General features: G+C 36.1%; 2 protein-coding genes across 2 annotated transcripts in view; one reads left to right on the top strand and one right to left on the bottom strand.

Moving 5' to 3' along the window:
- LOC110466680 (multiple epidermal growth factor-like domains protein 6) overlaps positions 1-7999 on the top strand; it is a 37637-nt gene extending 29638 nt beyond the window's left edge. Inside the window, exons 34-42 of the mRNA XM_021523359.1 lie at positions 925-1060; positions 1623-1745; positions 2206-2305; positions 2698-2771; positions 2968-3093; positions 3703-3822; positions 4303-4445; positions 5660-5795; positions 6627-7999. Coding sequence (XP_021379034.1) covers positions 925-1060; positions 1623-1745; positions 2206-2305; positions 2698-2771; positions 2968-3093; positions 3703-3822; positions 4303-4445; positions 5660-5795; positions 6627-6695 — 1027 coding nt within the window. The 3' untranslated portion in view covers positions 6696-7999. The remainder of the gene's footprint in view (positions 1-924; positions 1061-1622; positions 1746-2205; positions 2306-2697; positions 2772-2967; positions 3094-3702; positions 3823-4302; positions 4446-5659; positions 5796-6626) is intronic.
- A 93-nt stretch (positions 8000-8092) lies between these two features.
- Positions 8093-17972, bottom strand: LOC110466681 (putative defense protein). The gene is made up of 5 exons (XM_021523361.1): positions 17865-17972; positions 15018-15213; positions 12208-12377; positions 9994-10085; positions 8093-9425 (listed from the first exon to the last, which is right to left on the bottom strand). Exons 1-5 carry the CDS (start codon positions 17865-17867, stop codon positions 9215-9217), a joined length of 672 nt encoding a protein of 223 aa, XP_021379036.1. The 5' UTR covers positions 17868-17972; the 3' UTR covers positions 8093-9214.
- Positions 17973-18166: the final 194 nt, after the last annotated feature.

Below are 18166 nucleotides of genomic sequence, written 5' to 3'. Positions count from 1 at the left end.
CCCCCATCCTATTTTGTCTATCTTTTCTGTATGGTTCATTTGGAAATGAGTCTAGCATAATATCATTATTGGGAATATCTGGTGTTAGATGCGTTTCTGTTAAGCAAATAATGTCATTTAGGTGCAGCTCGGAATCAACTATATCAAGTTTGTTCCTTACAGACCTAACATTGAGATGGGTGATTTCTATATTTTGCATGGGACCAGGATTAAGCTCAATGTCATTAGCAAGAAGAAGTATTTTTTGACTTACATGGCGGATATAGCTAATGTTATTAATTCTGAGTATAATATGACAATGTAGTACGGGCCACAGGTACTCTGGTTGTGTATATGTAACGCAAGCATATTGGGATCTGATTATTACATACATGTATACTCCCCCTTCCTGCCCAGGAACCTCTGCTAGGTACTTACAATAGGTTAAGAGTGAGTTTATCATTTTAAGATTGTTAGGGTTCAGTCTGACCACTGGGGCCCACCACTGATGCCCGCATGCACACACACACACACCAACATGTACATGTGTCATAACACATGAATTATCAGTATGGGAGTATGCACACGAGCATCCGTAATAAGCCCCCGCGGCCAGGCATACGGGCAGGTGTCTGCCCAGTCTTCCCAGTCCGACTGGTCGACTTAGATATGGCAGGATGTCTGCCCAGTCCGACTGGGTCGACTTAGATAAGACAGGATGTCTGCCCAGTCCGACTGGGTCGACTTAAATAAACCAGGATGAACAGCAGGAATAACGAACTTTGCATGATTAAACAAATGATCATCTAAAAACAAGAAAAGATATTCGTGAAGGTTTTGGGAACAGAAATCAGATTTAACTCCGATTTCATGACAAATTTAACTTTTCAGTTACATACATTTTTAAGCTGTAATATATATTTATGTTTTATTTCTTCAATACAGTGCAGGAATTGGCCGTACCGGAACATTTATAGCCCTTGACGCTCTTCTCAAACATGGACGCCGCACTGGCGTGATCGATGTATACAACTACGTGGTGAAAATGAGGTCTTGTCGCACTGGTATGGTGCAGAATCAGGTACTGCTCACAATATTCGAAATTATCGGAACATATCGTCAGTCACGAATTAATTTACCTCTTTTCTATCAATGAGATTTAGCATAATTAAAGACTCATTGTATTATATTTAACAATTTCGTACGTTCATACTTTAGACGTACCGATTTTAGGGGCCATATATGTTAGCGTTGTTCATTGTTAAAGTCAATTAAACATGGCGGCAATGACTTTTGTACTTATTTGCATCAGATAAATGGATCGTATAATTTTTCTTATACTAAGTTCGGCGATCTGATGTGAGTTATATCGATATACTGTGAATACATATGTAGCTGAATTTTGCGTCTTCTTGTCTTTACGGTTGTTTTTCGAACGACGTATAGGCAAGGACTTGAATTCATGAAAGTAACGACTGCTATATACGATTTGTTCAAATTTGTCTGAAAAACACTTCGCAAGACTTTGAAAGAAAGATTGACATTCCTCTAGCGGATTTGGGTGATCTTCTAAATTTAAGACAACTGGAATAAAGTATTAATATATGAATATTGAGCTATTTCTCTCCCTTTTCCCCCTCCAGGATCAGTACGTGGCTTTGTACGATTCGTTGGTAGTAGGTCTGACGTACCCGGACACATCCATCCCCCGGAATCTTGTCCCGGACGTATCGGAGAACACACACAGACTCAAACAGGAGTTCGAGGTAGATTGTTATCATACATATAATCAAATACCTCCTCCGTATTAAAAAAATATGAAATAATCAATTTGAGTTCAGCCTAGGTTTCTATTAGATAAAATATCCGCTTCCTGATACATACGTATAGACTTCACTGTGATTATTGATTGTCACTAAATGTACGCAAACGGGAGACAATAACACTTATGACGTTAGAATGTTAGAAACATCTTTTGTATGATATCGTTACGGATATTTCATGTTGTTTTTTCGTTATCTCGATCTATTTGCCCTTCAAGTCAGTGCCATTAATTGGGGAGCGGGGTGGGAGGATGCTTTCTGACATGAACGATAGTTAAGCTGACGCCTCAAAAGATTTTAATTAACTGAAAGCACATTGGCTAAATACATATACTTTTAATGCACGTCTATATCTACGCAGTTTATGTATGTATTACTTTAAATGAGAAATTTTATGTTTCAGATTTTACGTAAAAATCGCCCTCAATATGAGAGTTCAGAATATTCCTCTGCATTGTCTGTCCAAAACGTGTGCAAGAACAGAAGCATGAAAAGTTTACCGTGTAAGTTTTACCCCAAAGTATGAACAATTTACCTTGTAAGTTTCACCCCAAAGTATGAACAATTTACCTTGTGAGTTTCACCCCAAAGTATGAAACGTTTCCTTATTAAGTTAATTCCAGGTATAAAATGTTAACGCTTCGATTAAACAAATCTACGAGAGATACAGAAGAGACAACAAAATCGCAACTTTAACTAAAAACTAGGGCAAACTATTTACAAAAAAAAGAGAACAATGGTATGTATTCTGGTAGAGCAAGTGTCTTCTGCTTACTGCAATATAAATATGTTTCCAATGTAAGAATACAGGAATATCTTCTTTAACTATAATGGACGAAGTTTAACTAGTTAGGTATACCTCAATGTATTACTCTGTTTGTACTTTTGTTTCAAGGTGACAAATATCGGGCACCCCTACTTTCCCACGACACCGGAAATGGTGACTATATAAATGCTGTCCTACTTCCGGTAAGTATTATCAATGTTACCATATCCTGAATGTGGTACATCAAATACAGTTTTGAGACGTGCAATATAATGCATAATTTGACCCATATCTTTTGCCACAAAGAGTTTCATATCTGAAAACATATTTTATATTTTTACAGTTTTTTTTATATCTTTTATCTCGTTACATTCAGTATTTTTGTTTCCTGTCACACAGACCTGTACGGACATGGAGGGTTACTTGGCGACACAAATCCCTCTGCGGCATACACTGGTGGACTTTTGGAGCATGGTGTACGACTACAACTCGCGGACAATCGTCATTCTTGATAAAGTAGAAGATGTATGTTATTATTAAGGGACATTTGCTAGATTATTTTTTTTATAAATCTTCTTTCCAAATGTGTTACTAACAAGGGAACATTTACGTTTTTTTTTAATTTACAAAAGTAATCTCAAATATTAGATGCTGCTAAATTAAATAGTTCAAGGGAGGTCATTCTAACACAAGATTCGAAATGCAGTTAATGGACTTCAGTCACACGAATGTAACAAAGTTAATGTATGAATAAAGTAAAATTATCTTGATGAACTATGTTTTTGAAATATAAGTTATTAGACACACATATAATAAATTTCTGCCCTTATATTCAAACTATCTTTATAATATAGTAGTCTAGCAGCATGAACGTTTACACGACATTATGTCATATAATGACAATATAGTAAGACTATATAATGCAACTCGTTTATATCTGCCACCTCACCTACGGTACAATGAAAAATACTTTGATAATGCCAAAATCTCACTTGGCAATTGGTGGCAGAATAAAGTGTCTAGCAGTGTCTGCTATTTTGGGCGCCTGAAGGTCCTTTTTATCTGCATCAGAGAGAGTGTAGCTACATCAATAACACTGTCCTAATGTAATTTTCTTTCCATTTTGACTTCCAGAACATGGACATTGTACCTCTAGGAGAGCCTTTGAGTATTGGACCATTTTTGCTGGAGTCCCAAGGCCTGAGGTCCTCTGATAGTGGAATCACAGAGATGACAGTATCCCTTCAGAAACAGGTAAACTATAAAATGCATGATCGATATTTTCGTATTTTCCGCAAAAAACCCCCATAATGAGTGGGCATAGGATTGGTCCATGACGTTTTCTCCTTTTCTTTGTTTCTCCGCGTGTCCTTTTTTCCAGTCGATTATAAATTCAGATATTGTCCGCGATAGCTCTTCTGTATAACTTATATAATAGATCTTTGATTCGAAATTGTTACAGCTTTATAACCACGAAAACTTTAATAAGTTAGATAAAAGCGAGTCTTTCGTATCTCAAATATTAAATCTTCATAATTCACCATTAAATGATTTCCTGTGACTTAGTTACGGGTGTAAGTTACAGGTGTTTTCTACGTTGCCAAATACTTAAGCATAGTGACACGTGTTAATAATGCACCTGCTTATAAAAATACTTCTTTTAATATCATGTAAAACAACTTGTCCAGGTACATAAGTAAACTAAACTTGATGAATACAACTTTTCGTTTCTAGGGAGAAAGGGGACGAAAGGTCAAAGTGTATCTGTCTTTTGGTACCGAAGACAAGAAGGGGGTGACGTCCACTCAGAAGTTGATACGTGTTGCAGAGCTTGCGAGAGAAGACGATGATGAAAACCCTACAACTATTGTCTGCAAGTAAGATAAGACATTGTTTACACCATTTACAAAATCATAGTTATTATGACATGTGTGAATACACGTAACCAAAGCAACGAAACAGAAAGCTATTAGTTTTTCCAGTGATTGAGTATGATACAAATTAACACAGATACATGATACTGAAAATATCTTCATTTTTAGCCACTATGTTGAAAAGGATTTTTTTTGAAAACGAACAAAGATACAGAAATTCTCGATAAACTATTTTCGGAAAGTAACGCGAAAATATTTAACCTCGCAAAATATATCGTAAACGTATTAATTTCAGTGAAATCAAGTTTTCACATGTCAGTGTTTTCACATTCACACTAATGGATGAGTGCATCTCTTGGTATCAACGCATTTAATAACGCGAAAATATGTAACTTTACTGTATCGTTATCATCGAAGGTCTAGATCGACATTTGAAAGTTCAACAATTCAATGACGTCGCATTTAATAATAATACGACAACATGAAGAAATGTTCTCTTCTATGAATGGAGAACATAAGTTTTTTCCTCTGGGGATACAAACTGAAATAGATCTTTACAATGACACCATTTTCCTTCCTCCGGGGTAACAAACTGAAAAAACCTTTACGTTGTCAACATTTCAATAGTGCTAGGGAACAGTTTGGCTGCATTCATAGAAAAACATACTCATTTCAATGTTAAAATATTTGAAATCAAAGACTGTTACTCCCAAGACGTATTCCTCATGACTTACATTGTAAGTGTCCTATATTGTTATTACCGGATTTGACTGTTGATTTTAATCGACACCTCTTAACTGCTACCTATGCGATTCGAAACTGTGTGATCTTTTGTTCACACGTCCGTATAAACTGTACTGCCTCTTCATCCTTTGCCTACTTATTTAAAACAGTCATTATTCATTTGTACCCAAAATCGTTCCTGTCTCATTGAAAAGTAAAACCTAAAAACTTAACCCGGCATATCTAAATTAACAAACCCTACTCTCAATCAGGTTAAAAGTAATTAAGTCGCGTAAGCAATAACTATGTTAAGGAAGCATATTTGACTTAAAATTGAAACAATTATTAGCAGAGAAAAGAATTAGTCTAGTGAAATTCGATTTACCATAGTACAATTTAGATTCTAAAAACAACAAAAACCACGTTATGCAATTTATTGCTATGCATTAATTATGTTGCTGTTGAGTCAAGTTTGATTACATTGTGTAATTCAGGGACGGACAAACCAAATGTGTACCGTTCTGTGTAGTAGCATCCCTTATACAGAAAGTATCAGTGGACCAACTGGTGGACGTATTCGATATAGTGAGGGAGATTCTAATTCGAAAACCGGGCGCAATTCAGTCTTTTGTGAGTACCTCTAAAATACACTAAGCAGCAGGATTTGTTATTATGTTTTTTTGCATGGAAATGAAAACAATAGGTCACAGTAGTTAAAAGAAATTTTAACAATAACTCTTTCAACTTGGAGTACAGAAATGTCACGAACATGCGTGCATGCTCTACGATATAGGTCAAAGAGGTCACATAGGTCAAACGTCAAAAGCAAATCACAGGTTTTGCTTTCTGACAAGGTCAAGATATAATGCGCGAGAATTTAAAATTTTTGGTTTTGTTCGTGGATAATTATTGTTGTAGATAAATTTCTGTAAATGTAGTTTATAGATAACACAAGTTTACAACATGTTCATAAGGGGGATAATAACGACATAGAGATCGGTGTTTTGTGATATTGATTAGGTGTTACTTTTGAGAAATTGCAAATCAACATTTCTTAATGACGTCACTTGAAACGTCACGTCACAGTCCTCTCCATTCTCTCCAAATGCAGACCGTTTGGCGGTTTCTTCTGTTCCACTTTGTTTAATGATAAGAACCGTATTAATTAAATTCCAAAATAACATTTATGATTGTTATTTTGATGAATATTAAGATGGTGTGGACCTAAAAACTATTGACCTTGATTTCGTCTCGGTAAAAATCACTTTCTCAGGTTCAAATAATGCACATTTTCCATAGTTAATGCATAAATAACTAGGTATCAAATATGACATTTCGTCAATCAAGTATGTTTAAATGATATCAGAATTGAAATTGAACGAATGCATATACAAATATCAAGTTATACCCCATACGATTTATGAGTTTTGTTAATACTTTTCTTGTTTCTTTATTTTCCAGGAGCAATATCAGTTCTGTTACAAGGTTTTGAGCCAATATGTGCAGATGAACAAGAAGTCCACTACCTGAAGGAGATAACCGAAGGACATTTTATATTATATATTGTACACTGTAAATCACTTCAATTTCGTGGATACTTGTACTTCACGATTGTTATTACAGTAACATATTCACCAAGATTTTAATTCGCAAAATTAAAAGAAAAAACGAAGTTTAATTCTCCATGTTAACTAATGACGAATTAAAAAAAAAAGAGGACTATTTAATTTCATGATCGTGTCTTCTCGATTCCGTTCACGCTTAAATATATATCTCGTGAATTTTTAGCCAAATATAATATTATTATTATTATCCCCTCAAAGCAGATGACAGTCAATAGTGACTGGTGATTTGATGGAACTGGTGACTTATAATGAATACAAAGTATTGAATAAATAAAGTTAGAAAAAAAATACAGAAAATGACTACAGTTTGAATATTCATCGAGGCAGAGAAACGATCGATGTTTAGAATAAGTGCATTTTGTGTCGTATGTAAATATATTACTAGAATTGCCGTTAAAATTACTGTTGTTAAAATGATGTAAAATTATATTTATCATATTGTTTTCAATGTCAATTGAAAATATTATTTATGAATATTATCGTTCGTAACACCTGGACTTAAAAGCCTTGTACTTATTCAAGGGTCTATATATTAATCTTTCATTTGTTCTTGAAACGTAACGTTTTCCGAACAACTCACGGACTTTTTTGTTTAATTTTCAAATCACGGTTGAGTAATAATGTTTTATATACCTCCATGAGATAGTGAGTGAGTGATATATGAAAGACATATTTACGTAACGTCAATCTTATTTTACTGTTTGTTGATATAACGTTTGCAACTTATATAGTCTATGTTTATATAAAAAATGTTATATATATATTATGTTCACGATATTTTTTATGTATGTTTTATTAAAATGTATTATATATACATTTATTCCATGTTCGTATGACATGCATTATAAATGTGTTATATAACATTTAATATGTATGTTTCTGTCGATGCTCTCCAATACCGTGTTTTCAGTGGATTAACTCTTAAACTTACTAATGAATGGGATAATGTAGTCACAGATATATATCATGTAGCTATATAATTATATCAGTGTTTAGTAAATCAACAACACATTGAGTTCAAAGTTGACGTATTGATATTGTCTTAATCATAGTAAAATAAACAAAGCTTATCCTTTAGTCACCAGGTCCTGAGATAATGAAATAAAATTGAAATTCTCCTTTTTCCGATGCTAAAATCAAGGTATGCTGTTTATGTACACCTTGTAAATACGCCTTTTTGTTTTGACTTATAACTGCTTTGTTTTTCAACAGATTGTTTTGGGTTAATTATATTTGAGATATGGATGGTAGTGTAAGCATGCTTCATGATCTCATGGACGGCAGAAAAACAACACAAATGTGTCAATTTCCCTGTTTATTTGTTTTCACTCAATGCGTCAACAACCCAATGAATGTTTATACGATTTTATCTTGTTGTACATACCTACCTATCATGTACGGTCTATCATATCTATATATATATGCAGGTTATTATTTTTTTTATAACCTAAATACTGAACAATAAAAAATGAAATGATTATGTCAATATATACAGATGTATGTTTCAAATATTCTGACAGACAAATGCAACAAAGAATTTCGAGGGACGCTAGTTGATGAAGTCCATAGACAAGTCTATGGTCGACATCTCGATCTCCTTGAAAAGGATTCCTTTTATTTTTGCGATACAAACATCATTTTAATGTTTATAATGTTATCTGCTTTGACAGTTAACTTTGCTATTCTCATTAAGAAATATATTATCATGTATTTGACAAACGGAAAAGATAATGCTATATTTAATTTTCGAAAATTCTAAGCATTCCTCCACGTACTATACATACCAGAAAATACTTCTGAAAAAAGAAACACTCTGTTTTGAAATAAAAGTAAATGCAATAATGCGAAACAATTAATATTAATATTTAAAATGAAATAAGGCCTACCAAGAATGTGTTCACATCATTCTTATCGGTGAAAATAACCAAAAACAGAATGAACTAGATTATTGTGCGACCATGGTAGTATGGATGTTTTAAGCTATATACAATTCTTGGTATGAACTGCAACGACACTCTGTAACATTTAACTGATATGATTTCATTGATATCTTAAATAGTCGTTCACAAAAACTACATATTTCCAAACAAATTTTCGCCCCTGGAAAAATCCCAAAGGAAAATCGATGTTACGGCACCAGTGATGGGTTGTTAAACTATTATTTTAAGTTAAATAAAATAATTACAATCAACCTGTTGTGTAACATAATAATAGTATGTTGGTCGCGGTATACATGGCCAAGGATTTAAGTAAATAGACTTTAAAAAGTTCTTATCTTTGGAAATATATCTTAAATTGTTCATTATATGTATCAATATCACAAGGTGGTTTAGAAAATAAAATACTGTCACAACCTTACAATTATTCATCATAAGAAAAGGTTTCTTCTTTGCATCCAGTCAGTACGGGCAAGTTATCCTGGAGCTAGTTCCAAAACTTGGACGCCGAGACCATGATTACGAGAAGGAGTAAACAACGTGAAAGATTCCAGTGCATCGCCGAGTTGGTACACGCGTCAACGCTCCGTCGTGTTTGTATCGGACAGACTTTCGGAGACGATGATTCCGAGGCGTCCCGAACGAAGTTTGATGTCACTTGTGTCCAGAATGTTTTCTGGCGCCTAGCAACTGTGGCCCTGTACAAGGAAAGGAATTGTTCAGAAATGTAGATTGTACCTAACATGTAAAACAAAATAGAAACATCGAAACACTATACCGTTAACAAAGAATGACAAACGTCTAGGACAAATTAAAAGTCGACTGCAACGGTAACTCATACGACAACAAACTGAAAAGACAAAACATGAATTCCCAAAAACCTGATATTGAGTTTGGCGTTTTTCAGTAAGGTAGGGATATCAGATGCATGTTCTCATTCAGAGGTAGGTCCTTTTGATCAGTGTATGCTGGCTCAAGATATAGCTTTACATTTATTGTGTAAGAGACAAATAACATTTTCAGTCTCTTGGTTCTCTCTCTACCGATTTAAGTCCGAGTGTTACAAATCATAAGCTCACATTTTCCGATTGAAATATTTAAAAAAAAAAATGAACGTGTAAATAATCGTTACTCCTTAAAAATGATCTTAAATATATATATATATATATTTTATATGAATATAAAATGAAACAATTTTTGTAATTGTATTTAGTCAATTACGGCAAATCGAATCAGGCTTCGGAACCAAGTCTTATATTTACTGACCGGAAGTAGATATGACCAACAGAATTAGCTGGAGCCGTCCACGTAAAGGTTCTGTCTACGATATGCTCATGTGCAATGTGTCCAACAGCGCTCTGAAAGACGATAGTACGCAAGTCAAGTATCAATCAACTGCTATACATATAGTTAGCTCTGTGAAGTCTAGATATGGGGTCGAATAGTCGCAAAGACAACAAAAGTCTTAACATATATATTTGCAGACAGGAATTCAATCATCATCCAGCAAGTCTAACAATGTAGTACACTATTACTGCGTATGTACTTCAGGGTCTTAGAAACCAAGCAAACATCACGTTAGGTAGGCTACGTATGTACTTCAGGGTCTTAGAAACCAAGCAAACATCACGTTAGGTAGGCTACGTATGTACTTCAGGGTCTTAGAAACCAAGCAAACATCACGTTAGGTAGGCTACGTATGTACTTCAGGGTCTTAGAAACCAAGCAAACATCACGTTAGGTAGGCTACGTATGTACTTCAGGGTCTTAGAAACCAAGCAAACATCACGTTAGGTAGGCTACGTATGTACTTCAGGGTCTTAGAAACCAAGCAAACATCACGTTAGGTAGGCTACGTATGTACTTCAGGGTCTTAGAAACCAAGCAAACATCACGTTAGGTAGGCTACGTATGTACTTCAGGGTCTTAGAAACCAAGCAAACATCACGTTAGGTAGGCTACGTATGTACTTCAGGGTCTTAGAAACCAAGCAAACATCACGTTAGGTAGGCTACGTATGTACTTCAGGGTCTTAGAAACCAAGCAAACATCACGTTAGGTAGGCTACGTATGTACTTCAGGGTCTTAGAAACCAAGCAAACATCACGTTAGGTAGGCTACGTATGTACTTCAGGGTCTTAGAAACCAAGCAAACATCACGTTAGGTAGGCTACGTATGTACTTCAGGGTCTTAGAAACCAAGCAAACATCACGTTAGGTAGGCTACGTATGTACTTCAGGGTCTTAGAAACCAAGCAAACATCACGTTAGGTAGGCTACGTATGTACTTCAGGGTCTTAGAAACCAAGCAAACATCACGTTAGGTAGGCTACGTATGTACTTCAGGGTCTTAGAAACCAAGCAAACATCACGTTAGGTAGGCTACGTATGTACTTCAGGGTCTTAGAAACCAAGCAAACATCACGTTAGGTAGGCTACGTATGTACTTCAGGGTCTTAGAAACCAAGCAAACATCACGTTAGGTAGGCTACGTATGTACTTCAGGGTCTTAGAAACCAAGCAAACATCACGTTAGGTAGGCTACGTATGTACTTCAGGGTCTTAGAAACCAAGCAAACATCACGTTAGGTAGGCTACGTATGTACTTCAGGGTCTTAGAAACCAAGCAAACATCACGTTAGGTAGGCTACGTATGTACTTCAGGGTCTTAGAAACCAAGCAAACATCACGTTAGGTAGGCTACGTATGTACTTCAGGGTCTTAGAAACCAAGCAAACATCACGTTAGGTAGGCTGATTTATTTTGTTGCCTTTTAGATTGTTTTTTTAAGAAAAGAAAATAGGATCTACATCAAGAATAAACGCGTCCGAGTAGCGTAAGGATTTTTTTCTGCATGTGTCATTAAAATATTTGAAAGCTCTCAACCATAATTCTAAACCTCGTTAGACCACATTTTGCTATATCAGAGGTATATAGAGGCACAACTTCACTCAAAATGACTTTGAGAGAGTGACATGTGCAAATGTGTTGTTATAGCTCGAATATAGCAAAATGTGTGAACTAAAGGTTTTTGTGGAATAGAAACAATGTTTATATAAAAGTATCAAAGAGTTCATGCCTGCAAGGACCACTTTCCACCTCCAGTTTTTTAAGAGACGATATTTCAATTTACAAAAAGACAAGGCATGTGTTCATTTTCCATCACTAGAATTATCAGGAAGTGATACCGGATTAAAATGTCCTACTGCAAATATGATTGTACAACAAGCAAAACTGTAACTCAATCACAAAAAAGGGGAATCTAAAATTTAAAAAAATCTATGTATCAAAATTCTGATGATTGTTTAAAGGAAATTTTTGAACCATGGAGAATAAATAACTGAATTTATTATATGATAATCTGGTGATTCACGTGAAAATTACACATTATAGATAATATTCTTTTTCTGGTAAAAAGTTAAACAGATGTGTTCCCACGCATGTAAATATTATTTCGTCCGCTATGTACAATGTACATACATTTCGTCCTCCTTGGCAGTCAAGTAGACCAAGGAAGGTCTCCCCTGCTTGTAGGCCAAACGATCCGACCGCCTCTTCATACTGTTGGTGAAAACAGTTGGCTCGCCTCGCCTGTACCAACAGACCTTCGAAAAACTGGATTTCTTTGTTTATAGTTGTGTTCACCACGACTGCAAGATTTAAACCAGATGGCGATAAAGTAAACACATGATAAAAAAGGTTTATAAATGATAGAGTTGTGTACGTCAAAAAGTAGCAAGAGGATGCCGTAGCGTAAACAAAACCTTAGTTCGAACTCAAAAACGATAAAACTAGGGTAAAATATTATCATGGGAATGCTTTACACGGAGACCCTTGAAAAAGTACGAGGAGAAGTTCGTTTTCATAAAGATTTGCATAAGGTCAATCCAACACTTGTGATATATTGGTCTGTAAGATGACCACCACAGTTACTCTCTTCACCCAACGTTTCTCCATAACAAGAGGCCCATGGGCCTTAACGGTCACCTGATATATTTATACAGAGAGTTGATTTTATTTTAACACGAACAGAAATATTATTCAAAGTGACAAAAAACAATAAAACCACCTTCTTCAATATCTAGCATACAGATTTAAGACTAAAAAGTATTTGAAACTAGCACCTCTGATTCTAAACAAGGAAAATGAAGAAATTTTAGCACACTGACTCCTTTGGGCCCAACGCTACAGCCCTTGGAGGTAGGGCTGGCTCAAAATGTTTATAGTATCAAACTGTCAACTCAGGGTTATAATTCCAATCAAGTTATTAACATGTAATATTCAAAGTATCATTTGCCATTATAAACCAAAATAAATTTTGCCCTCCCCCCTCTTCCTTTCCCCAGGGGGAAACGTGAGACCCTAGGGTCATAAACCTTAATACCCTTCCATCTATGAAGAGTGTTTGATTCCACCATATCTGGGTCTTTGAGAATTAAACCTTTTTTGGCCCCACCCATCAGCCCCGGGGGTTCAGTCAGGGCTCATATGTGCAGACCATCAAACTGCAATTCAATACTGATAATGCTAACCCGAATTGAATTACTTCCAATTGAAATTAAACAAATGTTGGTCCAAAATGTGATTTCCCTATATAAACTATAGTAAAGTTTACCCCCTCCCCAGGGGTAAACGTGAGACCTTAGGATAATGAAATTCACAATTTTGGTAAAGGACCTTTAGACCCTTCCATCTATGAAGAGTATTTGATTCTACCATATCTTGGTCTTGAGAAGAAGATTTTTGAAATTTCAGTCTATTCGACCCTTTTTGGCCCCACCAATCAGCCCCGGGGGTTCAGTCAGGGCTCATATGTGCAGACCATCAAACTGCAATTCAATACTGATAATGCTAACCCAAATTGAATTACTTCCAATTGAAATTAAACAAATGTTGGTCCAAAATGTGATTTCCCTATATAAACTATAGTAAAGTTTACCCCCTCCCCAGGGGTAAACGTGAGACCTTAGGATCATGAAATTCACAATTTTGGTAAAGGACCTTAAGACCCTTGCATCTATGAAGAGTATTTGATTCTACCATATCTTGGTCTTGAGAAGAAGATTTTTGAAATTTCAGTCTTTTCGACCCCTTTTGGCCCACCCATCAGCCCCGGGGGTTCAGTCAGGGCTCATATGTGCACACCATCAAACTGCTACCCAATACTGATAATGCTAACCTAAATTGAATTACTTCCAATGGAAATTAAACAAATGTTGGTCCAAAATGTGATTTCCCTATATAAACTATAGTAAAGTTTACCCCCTCCCCAGGGGCAAACATGATACCCCAGGGTCATAAAATTCACAATTTCGGTAGGGCACCTTAAGACCCTTCCATCTATGAAGAGTATTTGATTCTACCATATCTGGGTCTTGAGAAGAAGATTTTTGAAATTTTAGTCAATTTCACCCTTTCTTGACCCGCCCCTCAGGGCCCTGGGGGCTGGGGACCAAACCGGCCACATTTTTTGTTGACCTTTGGCCATAAAAGGTTTCTGCAAAATTTCATTGAAATTGGTTCAGGGGTTTTGGAGAAGAAGTCGAAAATGTAAATTGTTTACGGACGCACGACGAACGACGGACGACGCCGGACAAAAGGCGATCGCAATAGGTCACTTGAGACTTTGTCTCAGGTGACCTAAAAAAATGGGAATGTGGATACATCATCACACAATCGTATCTACAATCGATTTATGTATTCCGATCAAGAAATCGCGTTTTTGTTCGGAGTGTAACGCCATGGTTTACCATAAGTAATATATACTATATTACTGTCATTATCGGTTAGTTCAATTTACATTGCCTATAATAGGTTTCGTAATTAAGCAGGACAAACATCGTATAAATCATAAGAAATGTTTTCAATACAAAAATCAGATAAAACCAAAGGTCAGTGATACACCCTATCCCCTCAAAAGCGGTTAAGTTTGACCTTTGACCCGTTGACCTTGACCGAATAAATGTTACCATAATATACAATTTTGTGGTGTAAATATAAACTAAATCGGCCGAGGATTCACGAGACATCTTGTACACAAGCTGCTTACTTTATAAAAGGTTAAGTTTGATGACAACCAAATTATATTTAGTTGTAAAATTATAATCCTTACCTAGATTCAATACTGCTAATAATGTTTTACGTGTAAATCTTTCATTCGGGACGTATCCTAAGAATTTACCCACGAGTTTCTACTAATGATGATATTTACCCATAAAAAATCCCTTTTATCGATGATAAATCTAATTTAAATGTGAGTGATTACCAAGGGTATTTTCATTACAACATACCTGTTAGGGTTTCCCCTGGGGAGTACGTGTTCTTACTGACGGTGATAGTGTAGGGCGGATCAGACGTCTGGGCGTCAGCACCATGATCCTTTGGCCACATATCCACACAAGCACCCAGGGGAGGGCCCATCCCGAATCCTCGGGACGGCTGCGGTAGGATGCACGTCAGTATCACAAGGACCTCGACTATCAGCGCCTGTTTGATTAAATGTCAGGTTCTATAGTACCTTGAAGCCGTGCAATTTTAACATTTCACATATAAAAATAAGATACACAAGGGCCTGGAGCGAGTGTCTGAAGTATAAATAAAAACTCGGAAACCCTTATTGACATTTTGATACATTTAGCCATATACAATGTATACTATATCTGATATATATGGTTGACATTTAATAAATCTAATAATTTGTACATACTTTGATTTTCATGAAGTTATTCTGCAAATATTTACAAACGTAGACCAAAAATGTTTCTCTCGACGTTTTGTTAACGTCAATTATAGATATCTAAACCATCAATACATCCCTTTCAAACTTTTGAAGAGACCTTGATTGCTGTTTCTTGAAATATATTTGATACAATGCGTTGTACATCTTAAAGAAATGACAATAAACATAAACAAAATCAGAACATAGAATGCGCAGACCATCGTCAATAAAATGAAGGCGTGTGACGTTGATATGCTTAGAACAGCAAAAGCAAGGTGGAGGGAAGTATGGCGAAGGCGTTTGACATTTTCATTATAGAATTTAGGTACATTAAAGATCATAAGCCTTATTCATAGGGATTGAATCATGCTATGAAGGAAGACCTACATAGGATGGGAGGGAGTGAGTGCAGGAATCGTTGTGGCAAATGACAACATCGTTATTAACTAGTGATGAGAAGATATGAACCTTTCGCCAGGTAGTGTTCCAACTACCACCTTGCCATCGGTGGAATCTTATCCCGACATAATCAAGGTTGTCAAGAGAACTTCCTTACATGTAGATGAAAAACCAAATACAGCATGTTTGAATCTCCAGTGGGTACAGGAGAACGCTTTAAGATGTAAAGGTGGCGAGAAGGGCGGATACAGCCGCAGATCACCACCTGCTGTGGTTAAAGTGAAACTGAAGATGTAAAAACATCTGAAAAGAACCTCGAAAAACGGACGTGCTTTAATGTAGCAATGCAGGCCAACAAAAGACATCAGCTCAGAAACTGTTTCATAAAACCCTTAGAAAAGAACAATGAATGAAAGCATGTTGTAAGGCATCAAGATTCTCACCCGACACTAATAAAAGTAGAAAAAAACCAGTTCGAACTCCAGGCCCCAATTTCATGAACGCTCCTTAAGGTAAGGAGCTCCTTAACTTAAAATGCGTAATGCTTTTCCTATGGAGATATCCAAGATAAGGAGCTTCTTAACTTAAGGAACCTTCGTGAAACTGGGGCCTGAACGCAACTTAAGCTCATATGAGATTTAGAAACAGTTTCAGGAAAGATAAATGAGAATTTGTGACTAAGCTTACAGCAGAAGCAGAGGCAGCAGCAAGGTACAAGTTATATCGCAATAGCTTCTCCAGACCAAAATTTAAGAAAGGAAGACGCCCAGTTAGGATAAAGAAATAAGGGCGGACACTATATACACAAAGAGAGAAAATGAGTAAATGTGTTGAGCATTTCAAATGGTCCTGAATCAGCAACCTTCTGTTTTAAATGTATGTATGCAGTCAACTGGGGAACCCATCACAGTTGACTATATATTAATATCTAAAGGTGAGAGCAAAAAGGCGCTTAGGATCAAGAAGAACAACAAGCATAATTGCAGAGCCCCTAAGGCGGGTATCTAAAGATATCCGGTGAAGCTCTCGAAGAATATTGCTAAGCATATGTGACAATTGATTAGCAATAACGCTACTATCTGCACGAGGCGATGTCCTCGCCAGGGTATTGTTACATGGATTCTTTACAGCAATAGCAGCGAAGCTTTGAGACAACCATGCGCGACTAAAGCAAACATAGATCTACTGCTGACCAAAGTTTGATCTGCACATTGTTTAGTATCACTTTGTTGACACATCTGCTTCTCCATACAATAGCCCATTCCTAGGTAGCACCCTCACAAACACTCCTCTGAGATAGGCAAGTTTACCAATACTACAGCACACATGTAGATCACGTTTTTAATACTAAATACATGTACCGTACAAAGTGTGTTTCACATCACAAACCTTCCAAACAGTTATCGTACCGTTTGTTTAAGTCAACACTTGAAAGTGTGGTGCATATCCTTTTTGCCACAAGATTGTCTATAAACATGCGCATACACACTTCTATACTTACAGTAATTGTGGCGAGTTAGATATTTAGTCATCCTTACTACATTAATACACCATCATTAATCATTTTAGAACCCCTAAGGCAATGAAATACAAAACATTACAAATCCTGCAGCAGGTCAGCAGTCAGGCGTAAATTCTGATTTGTTTTGACGACTATGAGTAATTTGTTGATAATCCGATACATTCGTTAAAACTTTCCGGTTTTATCCCCCACATCATGTCTGTCTGACCGCATACCAATTGAAACTACAGGTTCAGTCTATATGAAACCGAAGGTTTTCTTGTTTACAATGTTTAACATGCATGCATCTGTGAAAATTAAAACTTAACTCACAAACACATGATCGACACACACCTTTTGCAATGTATGTGCGCATTTAGGCGCCCCTAAACTGTCTTAACTCTGAGCAGTACGATATGACATGAATTTGCAATATTGTATAAAAAAAAACACCGTTATCTTCCTAAAGTTCTGGTGAGGTATTCATCAACATCAACGAAGAGAATATTTAATTCTTACCATTGTCAAGATCCGAAGCTGTGTTCGTCGAAATTTCCTATGTATACGAACCTCCGAAATTTCTTAATTCTTCGTGCGCATGCGTACACAATTTCCCTGTTACAGAAGCCCGCCTATATATACCTTCGACTCGTCCCAAACAGCAATCGCGGATGTTTATGGAATTGTTTTATTTTGTTTTTATCTTTTATACGTCAACTTTCATACAACGTAAATAATTTAACAATTCAATAGGTAAAAACTTCTTTTCATTAATAACGTATTTCCTCTAAATTACAAGTTTTCCCAACAAGACATGTATA

The sequence above is a fragment of the Mizuhopecten yessoensis genome, unplaced genomic scaffold, assembly GCF_002113885.1.
Source record: "Mizuhopecten yessoensis strain PY_sf001 unplaced genomic scaffold, ASM211388v2 scaffold11141, whole genome shotgun sequence".
Taxonomy (NCBI): Eukaryota; Metazoa; Mollusca; class Bivalvia; order Pectinida; family Pectinidae; genus Mizuhopecten; species Mizuhopecten yessoensis.
Note: the sequence above shows the minus strand (reverse complement) of the source record. Positions and strands in the feature narration are given on the sequence as shown.